The following is a 20,608-nucleotide window of genomic DNA, read 5'->3' as shown; positions in this document are numbered from 1 at the left end:
GTGCTATGCCATATTGTGTGCCCCAATCAGATATGAATTACAGCACATGAAGCTTCATAATATAAAGCAATTGGGGGGGGGGGGGGAGAGAACTTATTCAAGAAGTGCTACAGCACCATCTACAGGCTTAGTGGAAGGTCTACAAATGTCCTAATTGATTCTTCCATTTTTTATTTTGCATTTGGAATGAAGACTTTAATCTGGTTGTAAGTTTTTAGTATAAGAAAATGTAAACTTTAAAATGGAGACAGGGCAAGATGGATCCAGTTTTTAATAATGATAATAATTATTATTCTTAATTAAAGATGTGTTGGAAGTGTTCACAATTTAACCCCCCCCCCCTGACTCCCACAAGCTGGGGGAGTGGGCTTGTATTACTATTGTGTATTCAGCACAGCCATTGCTTTAGCAGTCTGATACATTGTCACTTGCCATGGGGGTGCATGTTTAGTGTCAAACTGGGGGTAAAGCTTATGGCCATAGTCAGGCATTTTCTGGGTAAGCTCTCTCAAAGGACACAGGAGCAGCACAAAGACAATTGTGTGCCCTTGCACAAGTCCTCTTCACTTCGGTGAGTGTGACCTGCACAAAAGGGGTCATCGTAGATTCTTATTTTCTTTTTTTTAAATTACAAGTACAGTACTTTCCTAGAGTTTCCATTGCTTCAATTTGTGCTTTCCCCACAGATTTTATGACAAGAAGTACCAGGTGTTTCTGAAACTCGTGGAACATCAGCGGGAATATAAAACCATCATGCAGAGTTTGTAGACACCATGAAGGAGAATTGCTCATGATGTTGGAAGAGTGGTGGTGTTCCCCCCCACACACATTCTATTTCTTTATTCCTTTATCTAAATCAATGATTATCCATAATGTACTTACATTTCTAATTTTATAAAAATACGTTGAATACTTTATTACCCATTGAGCAGGTTCTCCAAGCTACTGCCAAATACCAAATCAAAGAAGGAGCTTTTGCCTCCAGTGAAAGCAAATGACAAATTGCTATGGGATAAGTATCAGATGAAGTCTTACAGTATACAAGAGGCCCCACGGAACATGGAGCCTCTTTTAAAGGATTCACCCTGTATTTTTCCTTCCTACCATCTTAGACTGGGATCAGCTTTCTGCTATAACCCGCCACCATCAACATTTATAGCAAAATTAATCTAGAACTTCCATAAAATTCCTCTCCTTAAATATTTCATGCATTTATTTTAGCTGATCACTAAGAGTTAAAGTCCATTTACACCCTGTGGGTCTAGTTCACATCAAAAGTCAGGATATATACCCTAAGTCCCTAAATAAATTGCCCTCCTCTGTTTTCCTGGGCTCAATCTCCTACTCTATGTCTAACTTTCACCTCTGGGCTTTTCCTTGCACCCCCCCCCCCCCCAATTCTCCCCCAGGTTGCTATTCCCTAGCAACATAAAGGAAGGGTAAGCATTTCAGATAATGAGGTTGCAAAGTAGCCGGTTAATCTTATGGGTAGCCAGAAATAGCACAAATGTCTCTTTCAATTAACTAGATCTCCTTTAAACACTGTTGTCCCAGGCAGCATTTCAACATTCGTGCTCTATAGCACCACCTTGCGGTAGAATGAGGCACAGTTGGATCACAGTCCTTCACCTGCTGCCTCCCCCAGGATATGAAGTCTCTCAAGCAACAAGAAGCAGGAAGCAATTGTTACAGTAGGTGACCGGAAAGATCCTGCCCAGAACAACCAGTCTATGAGACTCTGTACTCCTGCTGCAAACCTTGTATCTGTAAACACGTATTGCATTTGTTTTTGCTTGCCCTGCACTTGCTAACCCATGGATTGTAGCAATCATATCATCAGGGACTTCATAAACAAATAAATATTAGGATGTGTGCACGTGCTAGAAGAAGAAATGCACGACAAGTTTCAGAACACTGTAAACAATAAATCTTTATATGCATGCATTCTTATGCACAGCTAACACATAAAAACCTGAATTCCTTTCCACCATGCAAACACGTAACAAGCTACATATAAACTGGATTCATAGTTTATTCATTGGTTATTTATTTATTAGATTTCTATAGCCGCCCACCAATAAATATTCCCCAGGTGGCTTGCAACAATATATTCAAAACACAGTATATAATCATAATTTAAAAAGCAAACATAGACAATAAAAGACAGCAAAACAAAAAACAAAACGTCATTGCGTAAACCTAGTTTTAAAGCCTGGATGTACAACTTCTTTATTCACTCAGGTTTAACTGTACTAACTGCACTGGAGGAGGGAAGGTGCCAGGTAAGCCTCTTTGAGGAGGCAATTCCATAGCTGAAGTGTCAGTACCAAAAAAGTCCCTCTCCTTGGTAGTCACCTGCCTTGTCTTCACTGGGAGGCACTTGGGGCAGGAACCTTGAAGGGGATTCTAAGGTTTCCATAGAGATCTCCGAGAGGAGGTAAACTTCCTGGTCATTTTTATTTCCTTTGTATTTATATAGCCCCATCCTGCTCAAGACGTCAGTGCTCATATCAGATAGCATGGATTTTCATTTGGTTTTGTCCTAAGTTACTATAAGGATGTACGGTATATGAAACCTGCTTACAGTACACAAAGCCACCTTGAAACCAAAGCACAACTGGGAGCCTCAGCATAAGGAAGTGACTTTCAAAGAGCATGCTTATTTCCAAAAGACTCAGGTAACGCTGCTCCAAGGTGCCTTTTCTGATCCAGTCTAATACCCTTGTGCCAGTTTTTGGGAGTATTTATTAATGGGTGGCAATATGAGGACTGTTGCAACTATTGGCTAGCATATCCAAACCGTAATCCCAATACATGTATCTGTAATACTGCACATGGCAAAGGATTACCTTAGATCAGTAAGCTGCTGAATCTGGAGGTCTGTACTGGACCTTCTAGCAGACAACGTTTTTCCCCTGTGTGCGCCAAACACACACAAGTCTGCCTGTTCGTCTTCGTCTCTCTATAGTCTTTTAATGATGTGCAAAAAATCATTTGTCGTTTTGAGGGCTCCACATTAATCAGAGTTGCGGTACAGTATTTTCATGTTTATATGTACTTCATGTTTTCTAGCCATATCTGAGTTGTTGAGCTGTGGAACAGTTGGATAAGATCTTGGCCACTGTGCCTTCTAGGAGTCCGTCTTAAGTACCACAAATGCGAAATTGTCATTTTAGAATGGCAGCAGTGCACTTCTTGAGGCTTGTGGACATAGTTGGGTGTTAATCCATGATTAACGTTACAGCCTCCCCCCAACTGTTGCTCTTCCATAAACTCCAGCGCTGCACACCAACCCTTAGCATCCTTCAAAGCTAAGGCCATTCTGTGTCGCTTCCAGAGACTAGGAAAATCCACCATTGTCTGGTTGGTTTCCCCATTATGAATAGCCAGTGCTTCAGCCCGTTATGATTCCAACAAAATGTTTTGCGTTGTGGAGCTCGTCATGTTCGCCCCTTCTGATTCCATCTGAGAGCAAATGTTTATCATACAGATTAAAAGTAGGAAAACAACAACTAGGTCATCAAACACACCCAGAATTCCACAAAGAGGTTCTGGCATCAGATCCAACGAAGAAGTCAAGCACATGAAGCTTCCAAAACAACAGATGACAACTCTGAGGAAGAAGATCCACACCAAACCACCCAGTGTGAAGATCCCTCGTACGGCCAGGTTGATGAGAAGCGGCATGTCATAAAGATAATCTGTGAACTGGACATAAAATTTGGGTAAGGTTATGAAACTCTTTATTTTTCATGCTGCTGTTTTGGATTTGTTAAGTAAGAAGACGAGAATTACAGGGATGACTCAAAATCTGCCAGCAACAATCCTCCTTCCTCCTTTTTTCCTAATCACCATCCAGTAGTGATTCTTTCCTTATTGCCCCATTAAAAATACATGTTTTGCATTGTGCAAATTTGGCTAATGAGAATACTGGGTGCCACTTTTAAGAAGTTGGTTCGTTTTATGTGGAGTGCACACTCAAACAGGAAACCCAGGCTGTCTACACACTCCCATTTATTCTGTGTTCAGTCCACTCCTATTGCTGGTTTGGGAAGCTCAGTGTATGCTCAGTGTTTGGTATAATCCATAGCTATTCTGTATCTACCTTGTTGTCTCTTGTGAAATACTTTGTTCTAGCATGTATTTTCCCAAACCAGCTTCGATCTGAATTTAGAAAGACAATGACCTTAGCTGCGTTTTAAGCCAGGAATATCTAAAAGTTGCTACTTACAGGCCTAGGCTGTCCTGAGAAACGTTTGTTGTAATCTCTGATGTCATACACAGTTTGTTTGCTCGGCTTGTCGGGCTGATTTTCACAAGGCATGTTGTACAAAAGAATGACCTTCAGGTAAAAAAGAAAAAAGCATGAAGCGTCTCTTTAGATTAGAACTAAAAGACAAATCAGTGCTGTTTTATGCTTTTAATAAGCCTTTTGTTATTATGTCTTTGACCCCTGACTCATAGACTTTGTCCTTCAGTGGGTAAATTTCCTCCCCGGCAGGCAGCCTTCCTTATTCTGCTACCTTTGCGCATTGTGCCAAGGTAGGCAGCTAGTGGCCAAGATCAGAGGAGCATAAGGAGTTCATCTTGGGTGAGCTGAACGCAATGCAAGAAGCCAGCCAGCTGTAATAAAAAGCCTGCTGTAAGCGCATTGTTTAATATTTGATAGGTGTTCCCTGATTTGACAGGCATCAAATGAGAGATGCAGATGTTTTGTAATAGCCTGCAAATTTATAAGGATTATTCCTGGTACATATTTCCACCTCCTCTTGTGACTGTCGAAGAGCAGATGATCACAAGAGAAAACTCTTACTTTCTGTCTGCAGAGTGGGCAGCTGATTGCTTCTAGCCAAGGTCCATGTTTCCAGTATTCAATCAGACAGGAACCTAAAAGAAGAAAAGAAAGAAAAAGTAGTATTGTAAGAGCTGAAAACCTGCATAGCACGAAGATTCCTTCATCACCCCTTAATCCCTTTGTCACCATGATCTAGTTCCCACACTGAGATTACATTTCTACCTGAAAACTATTGGAAAGGGGGAAAAACCCAGGCTGCTCAGTGTTTAGGGACACTGCTGGGGACAGCGACAGAACCAGATGCTGTCAGAGTTATTTGCCACCCAGGTGTGACCTACTTTCAGTAAAATGTGAGTGAAAATATGGTGTGTGCAGTGGTACCTTGGGTTACATACGCTTCAGGTTACAGGCGCTTCATGTTACAGACTCCGCTAACCCAGAAATAGTACCTTGGGTTAAGAACTTTGCTTCAGGATGAGAAGAGAAATTGTGCTCTGGCAGCGCAGCGGCAGCAGGAGGCCCCATTAGCTAAAGTGGTGCTTCATGTTAAAAACAATTTCAGGTTAAGAACGGACCTCCGGAACGAATTACGTACTTAACCCTAGGTACCACTGTAGTTGATTGCAGAAAAGTAGCAACATTTAAAACCTTGATGCTACAGGATGTTGTTGTGTTTTTTTCAAAGCCTTCGCCAACTCCGTCCCTGAAATTATTCTGATAGCTCAGGTGATAGAGCATAAGACTCTTTATCCCAGGGTTGTGGGGTCAAGCCCCACATACGGCAAAAAGATTCCTGCATTGCAGGGCGTTGGACTAGATGACCCTCGTGGTCCATTCCCACTCTATGATTCTTTGATTTGACAATACATGTGGTTTTCTCACAGCTGTTCTGATATGGGCAGAAAAGGTCAGATAAAAATTGTTATGTACTGAGTTGAATAGGATTCATAATGCAGCAGTCTGATTGGTCCTAGAACAATAGGATCTAGAATGCAGCAGTCTGATTGGTCCACAGGAGCCACCCAATCCAGCTCCAGGTAGAAGTGAATCCACAACCTGATTGGCCTACAGGAGAATCCCGGAATTAGCCAATCACGTGGGGCCCATTGTGTAAATAATGTATACAAATTCCTCCTCACCACTATGAGCTGAATAAAGAGCATGAAATCCACTTTCGACTCCCAGTATATTTCAAAAATTAATGCAGCTGCATACACCGTGGGATACTCCCAGTATCAGGGTCATGGGTAGGGGTGATCCCGGGGCCCCTGGATCTCCTACCCCTTTCTCCGTTCCTAGCCATTTTTTTGTTTACAGGGTGGCTGGGCACAATGTGGAGAACAGTGCCAGCAAGACCCCAGGCACACAACGCCTCTTGCTTCACAGCAGCGGTGCCCAGAGTCTTATAAGCACCTACCAGCAGCCCTGTTCAATAGACTGAAGCTTTAATGAATAATGCTAGAGATCCATATGGGTCAACTATACTGCTTGCAACCATATTATAGGCACATATGCAGATCTCAAAACAGAATCATACCAGCTTTTCAAAGCACTTAAAAATAATGTTTTGTAAATCATTTTCCTCTGTCGACTCATTTGCAGTGACAAAGCAGGGAGGAAGGGCGGGTCTCCGCCCCTTTTTTCCATGCTATTTCTGTATATATATCCACATTTTCAGAACTGACCTCAAATCTACTTTTAATCCTGGAAGCTGCAGAGTTTTGTGAGCCCCACCCCCCAAGAAACACTCTGTTGGCTATTAGCAATTAGATCAACTTTCTACCCCGTTTCCTGGACATATGGTTTGAGATATAGGTGAAATTTGAAACATCTTGGAAGGAATATAGGAATTCCTGACGATAATACAGACTAACGATAATACATTCCCCCCTGTAAGTCATAGCCGATCATCATTTAAAGCCATCAAATAACAATATGAGTTTTAGATATGACACTTGCCCACCTTTGCTCTTCTTGGTGCCAAATTGAATTAACAATATAGGTTTCAAATAAAATGTTTTGAGACATAGGAAAACATAGCCAATCCAAAACATGTCTATGTCTATATATTTCATTTTAATTATTTACTTAAAGTGTTCAGCACTGGGTTGGGCAGGGGGACGAATGCTCATTTATTTATTTATTTGTGAGAGCATTCCTATACTGCTTTTCAGCCCTGAATAAAGGCCCCTAACACATTTTACAATACTATAAAGCAACACAACCATTAAATAATTCGAATTATTACAAGCACAATTTTAGCAAATATTAAAAGTGGTGTGGAGTGCCTTCCATCAGCTTTAGCCGGTGGCCCAGCTATGCTTCTACCTGGACAAGGGATAGCCTAACCTCTGTTGTCTATGCTCTGGTAACCTCTAGGCTTGATTACTGCAATGCGTTATACGCTGCCTCTGAAGATGGTTCGGAAACTTCAGCTGGTGAAGAATTCGGCAGCCATGTTGCTCACCAGGGCAAGATGGTTTGAACATATTACACTGATCCTGGCTGGATTGCACATCTTGCCAATTCGATTTTAACCTACAGGCAGGTTAATATGAGAGAAGGCAGTTCTTCAGATAACCTGGTCCTAAATAACTTAGGGCCTATAACTTACCTATAAAGAACCAAGACCTTGAAATGAGCACATGAATGAACCTAAAGCCAGAACAATTGATGTAAGACTGGCATATTGTGATCTGCAAAGTGCAGACGATAGTATTCTGCCTGTTGCATTTTGCACCAGCTGCAGTTTCCAAGCCCTCTTCAAGGGCAGGCCCACAGAAAGCATGTTGCAGTAGTCTAACCTAGACTTGACCAATGTACGTGTCACTGTGGCCACTCTGAAAAAGGAGTCAAGGAAAACCCTTGAGATTATTTATTGATCCTATCTCTTCTTGGTACTGTATATATTGACTCGCTTGCTAGAACAATCTGGACTTGCTATAGCAAATTAGTCTTTGGGGTGGGAGTTTCCACTATTGGACACTTAACTCATTTCTGCTTTTTACTTGTGGCACACTAACATCAGAATGAAGAGTGTAAGGGAAGAGGAAGTGGTTCCTGTGCGGGTGTGATTAAATGCATGAAGGATCTTGTTTTACAGCAAAGGGTTTAATCAGATTATATCAGAACCCTTTTCTGGCTTTGTGAGGCAGATATACTGCATGCAGATGGGTTGCAATATGATTCAGATAGGCATAGTGTCATTTGGGGGCAAACACTGTATAAATGTGGGGCAGTGAGAGTAATATACTTTTTAAAAAAACATTTTGTAGAGCTATTTATTGGAGATTGGCTGGTGTCTCAGATTCAGTCATCATTAAGAGCTGCCTGATCTGAAAATCATTAATTTTTGTTCTATGGCTAGAGTTATAGATGGTGCCGTGGCTTAAGAATGAAGGACAATTGTGACAAAGAACTTTTCCAAATTGTTGTCGTCTCATGTAATTAAATGCTCATTTGTTGCTGTAGGTTCCAAGTCTGTCATTTGTTGTGGATATCTGACTTTTCCAAGACCTGCTATATTTTACATCTAGTAAAAAGCTGTATTTTCCTCCCAGCTAGAAATCCCAGTTAAATTAAGACACCTTTGTGAGAATCACATGATATAGAAGAAAAGCAGAACAGTGCGTTGAACCTCTGAAATCTATAATACAGTTGACTGTATTTGTACAGAACAAGCATTTCATTATCCCTCCCTGGAAGAAGTCTGAGTTTAATGTGATGCTATTGTTAATCTTTCCATTAAGTCCTTAATCTTTTTTCATTCTCGTTTTCTTTTTTTTAAGAAGGGCTTCAGTAACCACAGTGAAAAGCACTGGAGCAAGCACCTTTAATCTGCAGGAATAAGTGTTTTCCTTAAAACTCCAATGACTACAGCTTCAATCCAGCTGTGAGGAAAGCATGAGGCTGGAGATTATGGCTTTAAGAGTAGCCTCACACATTGTGGGAGTAAACAGGGCCTCCTAACCTTGACCTGTCTCGCCCATGGCAGTTCCAGCTATGTCACAGACTTACGGCTCCCCCACTTTAGCTGCTAAAACAACAGAGAGAGGCTTATGCTGCAGTGGTAAAGTGCAACAGAGATGGGCAGTTCTCTTCCACTTCACATTCCTTTTTTAAAAAAAAATTGATACACCAAAAAAGGGGGGGAAATTACAAATAAAAACAGTGATAAAGGTGATATTAATTACAAATCAATAAAGCAAAAAGTGGTCCTTAGACTATAGACCTGACCTCCCGTCCATTCCTTACTTCAATTATATATTATTTGTTGCCAACACACACTTTTCTCTTAAATTTAACTAATTATTGGTTTATCTTAAGTTTCATATCTTTCTTAAAGCTACTCCTAAAATTATTCAAATGCTGTGACAGAGTTTAAACTGCTGTAATTGTTTTTCAAATAAACTTTGAAGTCTTCCCATTTTGAGATAAATCCCTGTTTTGGTTTGCTCTTTATTTTTTCTGATAAACTGTCTAACTCCACATAATCTGTTCACTTTTGGAACCATTAATGAATAGAGGGGATTTCATCACTCTTCCATTTTGTAGCGATAAGAACTCTTGCTGCCTCTTCCACTTCACATTCCAAAAGGCCTGGAGTTCCCACTGTTACCTTACAGTAGTTTACTGGTACTGCCCTGCAGTGGTCCTGGAGGGATGGGACTTGACTGATAACCCTTAGGACATGGTGCAAGAAATAGCTGTGGTCTAAAATGCTAGTAGCATGGTGCAGTGGTGCTTTAAAACAGTAATATTGCTGGCTGCTGTTGTCCTAGCACAGGAAATGAGGCAGTGGCAGCCATCAACATCCCTGTGTTGCAGCAGTTCCAGCTCAGTCACTCAAGCTTTTTGGAGCTGGTATGAGGTTTCATCTTGCTCTGGCACTTGAAACCTTGTGCCTGGTTTTATACCAGGAATGGGAGCAGCGGGGACAGACCTCTTGGGCTCTGCAAGATCCTGTTGGACTACAGTTCTCACTTCCCCTGGTCATTGGTTAAGCTGACTGGAGTTCCCAATGGAGACATGGAGTCCCACAACTTCTGGAGAACCACAGGTTCCTCAGCCCCATCTTTGCTGTAAGGTCTGCTCTGATACTGTTTTCTATTGAGCAGACTGTAACAGGCAACCTTATGTATATTTACTATAGTATTTACTTCCCCAGAAACAAACTCCTGGTGGAGTTTGGGAATCATACGTTAAGTCCACAGATATTGTAGCATCGATACTGTTAACGGTACCAGAATACCACTGGTGGTTGTTTCTCTGTGATGCTCCCATGATGGGGAGAATGCAGTCGCCATCTTTGGGGTGGCAGTTGGAGAAATTGATACGCAAGTCCTCAAAACATCATGTTATTGCAGATCCCTCAAAAACCAGTGTGAATTATCAAATATATTTGGGGTGGGGGAAGGGGAGTTAATTTTAAAGTGGGTGTTGCCTTTTGCACCCTGAGCTTGGAGTTGGGATTCTGAAGAGGAAAAATTGAACGTGTGGGTGAAATCCAGGATATTTTATATTTAAGGTATAAGGAGTTGTGGGATACGTAGCACTAAATGTGTTGCCTATTCCCGTTTTGTTTTGTTAGTTGTTACCTATCAGTTTTCCAACTAATAATACGTCCTTTTGAGTTACTGGGCCCTCAATTCAAAAACTTGCTATTAGGTTAGGATAATGGTTTTGACCGCAAGTTGCTTTCGTTCTCTTTTGCTATAGCTGCTGTTTCTTTTGGCGTTTTGCCCACGCCGTCAACTCCATTGGAGCTACTAAGTACAGAGCTGATACTCAGGGGCTCAGAAGTATCCGGTTCCTGTTTATTGTCGACAAGACTTCCTGGCTATCATAGAACTTCTTGGTGCATCATTAGTAGGTACTATAGCAATGGATGAAGGGAAGTTGTTGCTGCATCTTATTTAAATACAATAAAGGACAAAAATTGTTATGTGTGTAATCAAGGTTAGCAAAAGCATTTTTCAGAACTAGATCATTCACCAGTGAAAGTAATTCCTTATCTTTAAGGAAATGAAGGTGGGGCCTGTCAGTTCTCTCCCTCTCTTTCTCTGAAGAGCCTCTCTTTCCTTGGCTAGGATAAAGAGAACCAGATGTAGTGAGGGGAAATGTAGCTTGTATAGTTTCATACCTGGATGTGTGAGCCATTGGGCAAGTTTTGAGCGTTAAGTGGAAGAGACGTCTGTGGGTGGAACAGTGTCTCTAGGTGCAGTCTGGGGGTTTTTTGTTTGCAAGGAAAATACCAATTCTGCATGGGGACCTGTAGGAGCACTGGGCCTTACCGTCCTGTTGTCAAAATATTGAAAACCTTATTTTGTTAAATATATATTTTTACAGCAAAGAAAGCAGTATTTATTAAGTGGGATCAAATTAATCCATTTGAATTAATTTATTTAGTGGGAAATTTCCTACTGTCTCTTCTACATTTTTTTCTTTAAAGCCTGTCTGCACAAAAGATATGTAGAATCAGGCAAATAAACAAGATTGAATTGGATCTAGACTAAATTAGTTGAACATGGCTCCCATTGAAATCAGTTGTACTTAAGTTATTATTTCAGTTGGAACTAAGTTCAAGTAACATACAGTGCAATCCCATGGCTGCTTACTCAGAAACAAGTCTTGCTGAGTTCAAAGGGTCTCTTACTCAGTGGTAAGTGTGGATAAGATTGCAACCTGAGTCTGGAGCCAATCCATTGTCTTTTATATGCCCTTCTCCTTTTATAGTTACGTGCAATGTGAAGGCAGCTATAGGTTTATAAAATGAATATATGTGTGGGGAAAATAATGATCCTATTTACTTACCACAAAATAAATGTCCACAGTTGGTTTCTACGGGGCAGGTAGTAGCCTGGAGGCAGATTGGGCAGCTTACCTCACTGCGGTAACATCGCTGCCACTGTCTAAGAGATTCCTATGGAAAAAGAGAGAGAGAGAGAGGTGTGTTTTTTAAAGGGAATACTTTACTCAGTGTGGATATGTTTTTAGAGAGATAAGAGATAGAGATGTAAACTCCAGTTGATTCATAAATTGTCTTTAAAAAAACAAAAACCTCTGGAGAACTAAAATTGCCCTGCACAAACAATCACTATCTTGTTCTTTATTTACAACTTTTGTGCAACTCAGCAACTCAGGCCAGGAATGGGGAACCAGTGGGTCTTCCAGCTGCCAGCTCCCATCAGCCCCAGCTAGCATGGCTAATGGTCTGGGATGAATGTATTCTATCAACAAATGGAGGGCCACAGGTTCCCCATCCCTGTAGGTTTCCTCTGTAAACCTCTTACCTAAAATAAGATGTCCACATGTTAACAAAAAAAGTCTCCAATGTGCATAAAATTCGCAGGGGCCAATTTTTATGTGAGGATGCAAACCTAGAACTGCTTTAATTTAAATAGAAATACAACACATTTCATTATAAGGGTGGGAAGACTGTGACAGGGTGACCTATGTGCCTGCTGAGTTTTCTGTCCAGATGTTAAAAACAGTTGGTGAGCGACTTCCTGGCCCTACTCTCCCCCCATATGGCTCTTTCTTTTTGAAGCAGGCTTGGACTAGACCAAGATGTTTTTTGGCCTACAACTCCCATGATCCCTAGCTAGCAGGACCAGTGGTCAGGGATGATGGGAATTGTAGTCTCAAAACATCTGGAGGGCCACGGTTGAGGATGCCTGTGCTAGACAGCCCTTCAAACAGAGGAATCCTGCATGCCTAGATAGCTCAGTTGGTTAAAGTGTGGTGCTGATAACGCCAAGGTTGCAGGTTTGATCCCCGTATGGGACAGCTGCATATCCCTGCATTGCAGGGGGTTGAACTAGATGATCCTCAGGGTCCCTTCCAACTCCATGATTCCTCTCTAAAGTAGGACACATGGCTACCCTATATCAGAATACCCAAAAACAAAAAAGCTTTTGTTGTGTGGCAAGTCCATATGCTGTCAAGACAGGAAAACCTGATTAATGAAGTCATTCTGTTCCTATAAATTCAGCATATCATGTGTCAAGCCTCTGTTTTGAAAAGTAATCCCGCTTTTTGTTTTCTAAGTTTCATATCTTACAAAAGTAGGAAATGGAGTATGTTTCTAATTAGGTTGTGAGGAACCTGGACCAAGAAAATCCAGCTGTTGCAGAGAGTAGGGGAAGTCTGAAAAGCTTTACTGACACCCGTGACCCTGGCACATATCAAACTTTTGTGTTTTTCATACTGTATTTTAAAAAGTTGCAGATCTGTAAACTTACTAAGCGGTTTCTCGTGGACAAATGGGGAAAACTCTTTTCCAGCAGACTCATCTCTTGACTTAAATGAAGAAATCTGTAAAAAGATTTATTTATTTTTTTTAAAAAAATGTTTATAAAACTTTAGATGGGGTAATATGCCGTAGAGAGAAACTGAGTAAAGATACATAGAACAAGTAAACATATCAAATTTCTAGGGCAGCCTGCCAATCCATGCCGCCCCAAAAGAGGGTGTTCCTCAGTTTTAATAGTGTGATGCTTTCTCTTCTTCCTTCCTTACCCCCAAATTATTTGTCCTTTAGATTTAAACTGTACAAACATTGCTCCAGGTAATACCTTTATCTGTTCCCATATGCCTTCAGCCTAGGTGTTTTAGTCAGCTGCTAATTAAGTCACCCTCAGTAAATATGTAATGCAGACAAGCCCACAAGTGTCATAAAAGGTATCACATTGTGCCTTACATGATCGTTAACACTGTTATATTCTTGCCTTAAATCATATTAAATTGGTGCTGATAAATCCAGTGATCTCGTAAAACCAGAGGCACCAGTAAGCATACAGAGCTTTTCTATTGGGGAGCATTTCCCCATTCATTCCAATGGCAAGGGGCAGGCATCCCACATGCACAGTCTTCCAGCACACATGGGGCTGTCCCATCCACCGAAGTGAATGGGGAAGCTTACAGTTTCCTGGAGTTCCATGAGTGCATATTATTTTCAAGTTCTTGTTTAGGTACCAACAATGCAAAAAAAAAAAACATTTAAGTGGGCAGTTTTCAAAGTAATAACAATCCCCCGCTTTATCCAGAATCCGTAAAACATGTATTTCAGCATAAAGGTAAAGGTATCCCTGCCCGTACGGGCCAGTCGTGACTGACTCTAGGGTTGTGCACTCATCTCACTTAAGAGGCCGGGAGCCGGCGCCGTCCAAAGACACTTCCGGGTCACGTGGCCAGCATGACGAAGCTGCACTGGTGAGCCAGCACCAGTGCCGCACACGGAAACACCGTTTACCTTCCCCCTATAAAGCGCTACCTATTTATCTACTTGCACTTAGGGGTGCTTTCGAACTGCTAGGTGGGCAGGAGCTGGGACCGAATGACGGGAGCTCACCCCGCCGCGGGGATTCGAACCACCGACCTTACGATCAGCAAGTCCTAGGCACTGAGGTTTTACCCACAGCGCCACCCGCGTCCCTGTATTTCAGCATAGTCTCCGCTAAATTGCCGCCATTAAGTTTTGTTTAAACTAGACACAAGCTGTGTGTGTATGTGTCTAAAAATTAGAAAACACCTCAAGGGTTTTTCTCTCTTTTTTGCTTTTTAGCATTTATCCCCTTGGCATGGTTAACCAGAATTTTTTGTCTCGATCAAAGTGAAGGTCATCAACTAAAACATCTCTTCAATTTGGAATGAAGCAATGTCCAGACTGAATCCCAGCAGAGCCTGCAGCCCTGGGCATATTTCAAAATTGCAAGAGTCTGTGGATATTCGGAGCCCCAGTCAGCACACACAGAACAGGTCAAAAGAAGCTGGTTCCTTATCTTTGACCTGAGACCCCATTTGTAGTTTAAGTGACTGTTGGTTTTTTAAAAAAGCAACAGAGCTGCCCACTGTTTATCTTGAACTAAGTCCAGCATCTCAAAAAGGTTATAAAAAGAAACGAGCATCGCACAAGAGATAGAGTTTCATTTACGCATGTGTATGCTTTTTGAATTCTTATATTTAAACCTCCCTGCAGCTGCATGCTGAGCTCTAATATTAAAACCCAACGCTAATATCGCCCCACTGCCAGTTAGCTACTTTTATCTGGATATCGCAATAACACATGTGTTTAATTAATTCAGCTTGTTCATTTAAATTCTAGCTAATGGTTTCTGTTAATAATAAAGCAGAAAAGAGTTTTAGGGAGGAAAGTGGATTATGTTTTGCCTAAATGGTGAATTTGCCATTTGATCAAACTGGCAGGCAAATGTTTGTTTAAAACAAGATTCCACAGCCTTTTGAGCATAAAAACTTACTAATATATATACATATACACAAAATACAGTATCACAAAATATTCCTACAGTTAAAAACCACTAAAGAAGGGTCAGTGTCAGTACACCCTTTAACAATTAAAATACCGCTACATGTTGGGGAAAGGAATCTCATGTTAACCTTGCAGTGAATGAACTGTCACTTGGCAGTTTGTTCTGCGAGGTGAGTTCCTCTGTAGCCAGTGCTGCCCGCCTCTCTTCAAAAGGTAAGGGCCCTCAGAACAAGGCCTCAAGGTTTTAAGAAGTCAAGCCTCACATTTGGAATTGAGGCATATTGGAAATTCCACCTCTGATGATTTTTTTCTTGGGGGCGAGAAAACTTTGGCTCTTTCTTCGAGAGACTGAGCCCCGCAAGGTCTCCTCCATGTCACTTGGACAGTTCCTTTTGGAAACGAGGTCAGAGATAAATTACTATTCTTTAGTAGAAGAAGGTGGCTCCTCCATGGTGGCACAGTTGCTGCCAGCCTTCCCCATTGGTTGTTGCCCACAGCTTCCCCCATTGGCTGCAACCCTCTGTGTGCCCTGGAAAGGTACTCAGGGTTGAGGGACACCCCGCTCACCAGGACAGTATGGGCTATGATGCAAAAGGCTACAATAGATAGGGGCAAATCTGCAAAAATCACATGCTCTGCCTGCTCTGAATGGAAGTGCCATCTGCTATCACAAAACAACCGCTGGATACCACCTATAGCTGTCAACTTTCAGATTTGAAAATAAGGGATCAGCAGCCTCACCTGTCCAGGGGACAGTCTACGGGATATCTAACAATCCGGGATAGCAGTGGGAAACAGCACTGGAATAAGGGAATTTCCCGCAAAAAAAGGGAAGGTTGACACCTATGATGCCACCCTTTGTATAGTAAGTTAGTTTTAGCAAAATGATTACATCATTATGCTGCTTTGTACAATGCTTTCTTGCTTTAGTTTGACAAATGAAGAGAATTCTGTTGATTATATTGTTTTGTTTTAATGCATCAGTTCATGCACTAGTGATTAATGACTGCAATAACTAATATAAGGCTAACATGGAAACAGTGAAAAAGCATTCTGGTGAGTCAAAAGAGGTGGAAATATTTATTATTATTTCCAGTTTAAATCTACGGCCATGTTTTTAATGTGACTTATTTATGATCCTACAAAAATCACATTCCAGCCCACCCATCAGAGTATCTTACCTGATCTCAGAAGATTTGCACAGTGAACCATGCACCATCCTCACTTCATCTGAAGCCTCTTTAAAAGCCTGTGGCTTCCTCTCTGCGCTTGGCTGACAGCAGTGGATTGTGAAGCAGAGTCTCAGCCCACACTCCATTAAAGCAGGCCATTCATTCCAGTTAATAATTAATTGGCTTCACTAATGTCAAGGTTTTGCCAGGGTTTCTAAATACTAGTGGAGGGAACCATCTCTTTCCAGATTTGCTAAAAGAGGGATTTTACAGAAAGAAGAGCCTTTACCTTAATGCCGTGAGTGACTCTAGCAAAATGACAAGATCTCAAGAAGTAACTATTTTCAGCTATGAGGCTTCTTAAGGACACATTCCGCATATTTGATGGTGAAGCGATTGAAGCACGCCATTACCGGTACAGATAAGAAATTAGTAAAAGTAAAGCAGTAAAATGAGTCAGCCAAGAAAGCTGAAATGCACATTAATAAAGCTATAAAGGCTAGTTAGGAGTGAGGAGGGAAATATACAAAAGTTTTATCAGGCAGTACTGTATTAATATGCAAGGCTAAGTGGGGATAGGAAGATGTGGATTATAAAGTACTAGATATGATCAGCATGAATTCCTTTGATCTTTGCTTGCTAATAGTTAGACAAAAAAATCACGTTTTAACACAGCAGGAAATTTTAACCCTAAGCAATCCAGCTAATAGTAGTATCACTGAGCTCAGTTCTTAGAAGATACAGCCTAAAGTTGGCCCATGGACTAATCCTGGCCCCAGATGCTCCAGATTATGTGAGCTTAGATTTATGTGCAGTAGACCAGGGAAACAATGGCTGCTAGCTGACATGAAAAAAGTGCAAAAGAATAGAAGGTGGGGTTTTTCCATAGACCATACTTTCCTCCCCCAATTTTCTCATGAATTGGACACTATATGAACTTCTGTAACTGACTTTTGTCATCAGTTATACGGCGTTATACTCCAATATGCTTCAAAATGATTAGATCTAATATTCTATGTTAAATATCATGTAAGAAAAAGTTGGGGTGGAAAGGGTAAGCAACAATGAGTTGAGCAAGGCATAAAAGTGAGTACATGACAGGTCTCATCTACATTTCCTCTTGCCCTGCTGCTTTTCCCTGGAGAAAACCGCTCTTTAGCACTCAATTGGAGCAAATGGCAGTTCGGGTTTTCTCTGCATTGACAATTGCTCTGATTTGACACGAAATGGTGGGTTTTCCCTGGGAAAGAACAGAGCAAGGGGGAAACTGAGCTTTCTAGTCATGGGACAAACAGAAGTGTAGACGAGCCCAAAGATATATTATTCTAGATCGTGTTGTCGTTCTGTTTCCTACTGCAAACAAGTGTAATAATTGAGCATGGTCCTGCTCTTTTAGTAAAGGGTAAAATTGAAGAATTTCCATAATAAAGCTTTAAAGGAATTCTGGGTTTGTATTGAGAAGATACTTCTACCTAGGCACATGATCTTGTTCCATTGCGAGAAGTGTAAATGGAGACTGTTGACTATTTGCATGCATGGGCAGGCCTAATAGTGTTTGCAAGAGTGTGAAAGCTTGGCTTTTAGAGCAGCTATTAACCTATTTCCTATGCAGGAGCAAACCATGACACCAACTGTCAACGGAAGGGCAAGAATGAAACATACCAAACCAGTTAACTTTGACTTGGAGGAGAGGAAACTTTTCCTTACTCCAAATTTAGCAAACAAACTCCTTTCCATTCAAGAACTTACACATGCCTTTCCTGGACATCAGTGCTATGAGTAGACTTCTTGCCGTTGCCTTCAAAAAATAGAGGCAGTGTGGCACAGAAATATGAAATGCTAATGTAATTCCAACACTGTGCTGATGGGATTGTTTTACATACCATATTCTGGAATATTTGAGTGGCAGACTACCAAGTTTCACTTGGAGCAGGTCTGCTGGTAGGAATTCAACATACATCTAAGCAGATCCCTCCATAAGCACAAGCATTCCTACTTGTCTGATGAAACAATCAGCCCTTTCCTCACTCTGCATGCTCTTCTGGGGGTTCTGCAAACCCCCATGAGCCTGTTGTGTGTGTGTATACACACAGGGGACAGAGAGTGAGGGAAAGCTCCATTGCGCTAGCAGAAGCCTTTGTGCAGGTTCCCACTGGTGGGGCTCATTCAATGAATCTCCTCCCCGCAAAATTAATAAACATGATTCAGTTAGGTCCCTTAATTTATTAGGTCTGCTCTTAGTTGAATACCACCCATTAGATTCAACTCTCACTAGGAAACAAAATACAATAGAGAGGCAACAGAGTAGGGTTGGTGCAAAGCTGACATTCCACCACTTTACACCAAACTGTCCAAGCATAGGGACGCGGGTGGCGCTGTGGGTTAAACCACAGAGCCTAGGACTTGCTGATCAGAAGGTCAGAGGTTCGAATCCCCGCGACGGGGTGAGCTCCCGTTGCCCGGTCCCTGCTCTTGCCAACCTAGCAGTTCGAAAGCACGTCAAAGTGCAAGTAGATAAATAGGTACCACTCCAGCGGGAAGGTAAACGGTGTTTCCGTGTGCTGCTCTGGTACACCCAGCTCCCTCGGCCAGTAAAGCGAGATGAGCGCTGCAACCCCAGAGTCAGTCATGAGTGGACCTAATGGTCAGGGGTCCCCTTTACCCCTTTATCCAAGCAGAAGTGCCCCTGGCATTTCCTTTTAAGGCCCCTGTACAGTTTCTTTAATGGTGTATCATCACAGTGATAAAGCAGATCTGACGATTGGGTGACTACAAAGCTTCAGTGCAAAGGAGGGATTCGAAATACTGAGAGTTGCGTGGGAATTTGGAGAAGTCAGCGGAAGTAAGCTACAGATGGTGTTTAATCGGCCAAACTCAGTTTTGCTCTGACCTTGCTCTGGTCCTTTAAAAAAAGCTTCCAAGTACCAAAATAGAAATGCATGTATAAATAGAAAGTGTAAACATACAAAAACTGCCTTAAAATAGAAAATCATAGATAGCGGGTGCACGAGAAAAAGAGCATGATTAAATTGTGTGTACACATGCCGAGGCACAGTTCCAGCAGAAACAGAGCACTTTGCATTTGACCAGACTGTTGCATTTTACACACACACACACAACACACACACACCCCTAACCTATGTAGATGATTTTCTTTAGAAGTTAATCATTTGCGCTACTGATAGATCTTGACAGGTCAAAATGTGCTAACTTGAAAACCAGCTGACACCATTGGTACAATAATTATTTGCTTGGGAGCAATCAAGCTCAAAGCACCGTGTATATATAAAGCTCTGAGGACAAGAGAAGCTACCCAAAAGGCAATGTATGCACCATGGGATGTATACCTACAGTTTCTCCGCTCAGTTGGAGCATCTGGGGGGGGAATGAATTTAGATTAGGAAAGCATGCCATTTCCTTTAATCAGAGCCTTAATCAGAATTTTATATGCTTTTATTGTACAATTTGACATATTGTTGTAAATGGATCTTGATTTTTTTTATGAATAGTGATACCTCAGTTTTAGAACGCCTCCGTAGTCAAACATTGTTTAACTCGAACACTGAAAACCCGGAAGTAAGTTCCTCGGTTTTTGAACGCGCATTGGAAGTCAAACAGTAAACGCGGCTTTTGTTTTGAGGCTTCCGCTTTTAGTTTTCCAATGTTTCGGAACTCATAACAGATTTCTGGAACTGATTATGTTTGAAAACCAAGGTACCACTGTATTTTTATAAGTAAATAATCCGAAAAGCTTTTGAAGATTATATGCATAAATGAACTATGCATGTCTGCATTTTTTAAGTGCTACACACAGTAATACACACACACACACACACACACACACACACACACAGTGGTACCTCGGGTTACAAACACTTTGGGTTACAGACTCTGCTAACCCGCAAGTCATATCTCGGGTTAAGAACTTTACCTCAGGATGAGAACAGAAATCATGTGCCTGTGGCAGCGGGAGGCCCCATTAGCTAAAGTGGTACATCAGGTTAAGAACGTACCTCCGGAATGAATTAAGTTTGTAACACTCTCTCTCTCTCTCTCTTTCTCTCTCTCTCTCTCTCTCTCTCTCTCTCTCTCTGTGTGTGTGTGTGTGTGTGTGTATGTATATATATATGTATGTATATGTATATGTATTCCTGAGAGTCCCCCAACCTTCTGGATCAGTTTTGCAGGGCCACACTGGAGAGGGAATTGGTTTGTTCCACAGTCCACAGTTTCCATTCTGCCAGTGGGTATCATTCAGTATCATCCAATAAGTGCTTAAATATACTGTATGTTGCAAGAAACAATACTAGATACATTCAAAATGTCTTGTAGGGTGCAATGAATATGCATGCAATTATACATTTAAAAGCA

General features: G+C 41.5%; 2 protein-coding genes across 9 annotated transcripts in view; one reads left to right on the top strand and one right to left on the bottom strand.

The window, feature by feature from the left end:
* The window catches only part of FGGY (FGGY carbohydrate kinase domain containing), a 162,576-nt gene that overhangs the window by 138,512 nt on the left and 3,456 nt on the right, over positions 1-20,608 (top strand). For all 6 annotated transcript variants that reach the window (XM_077928691.1, XM_077928690.1, XM_077928689.1 and 3 more), the window contains one exon: positions 687-3,725. In XM_077928691.1, coding sequence (XP_077784817.1) covers positions 687-768 — 82 coding nt within the window. In that variant the 3' untranslated portion in view covers positions 769-3,725. The remainder of the gene's footprint in view (positions 1-686; positions 3,726-20,608) is intronic.
* LOC114598926 (E3 ubiquitin-protein ligase RNF170-like) overlaps positions 1,916-20,608 on the bottom strand; it is a 29,585-nt gene continuing 10,892 nt past the window's right edge. For 2 of the 3 annotated variants that reach the window (XM_028733310.2, XM_028733313.2), the window contains exons 2-6: positions 13,039-13,111; positions 11,609-11,717; positions 4,814-4,887; positions 4,232-4,342; positions 1,916-3,708 (exon numbers count right to left, since the gene is read on the bottom strand). In XM_028733310.2, the coding sequence (XP_028589143.2) occupies positions 3,403-3,708; positions 4,232-4,342; positions 4,814-4,887; positions 11,609-11,717; positions 13,039-13,111 (673 nt within the window). In that variant the 3' untranslated portion in view covers positions 1,916-3,402. Of the gene's footprint in view, positions 3,709-4,231; positions 4,343-4,813; positions 4,888-11,608; positions 11,718-13,038; positions 13,112-16,246; positions 18,179-20,608 lie in introns of those variants that run through there. The other variant, XM_028733311.2, reaches the window with a different exon arrangement.

This window comes from Podarcis muralis, chromosome 5, assembly GCF_964188315.1.
Source record: "Podarcis muralis chromosome 5, rPodMur119.hap1.1, whole genome shotgun sequence".
Lineage (NCBI taxonomy): Eukaryota > Metazoa > Chordata > Lepidosauria > Squamata > Lacertidae > Podarcis > Podarcis muralis.
This window is presented reverse-complemented; position numbering and strand designations above follow the sequence as displayed.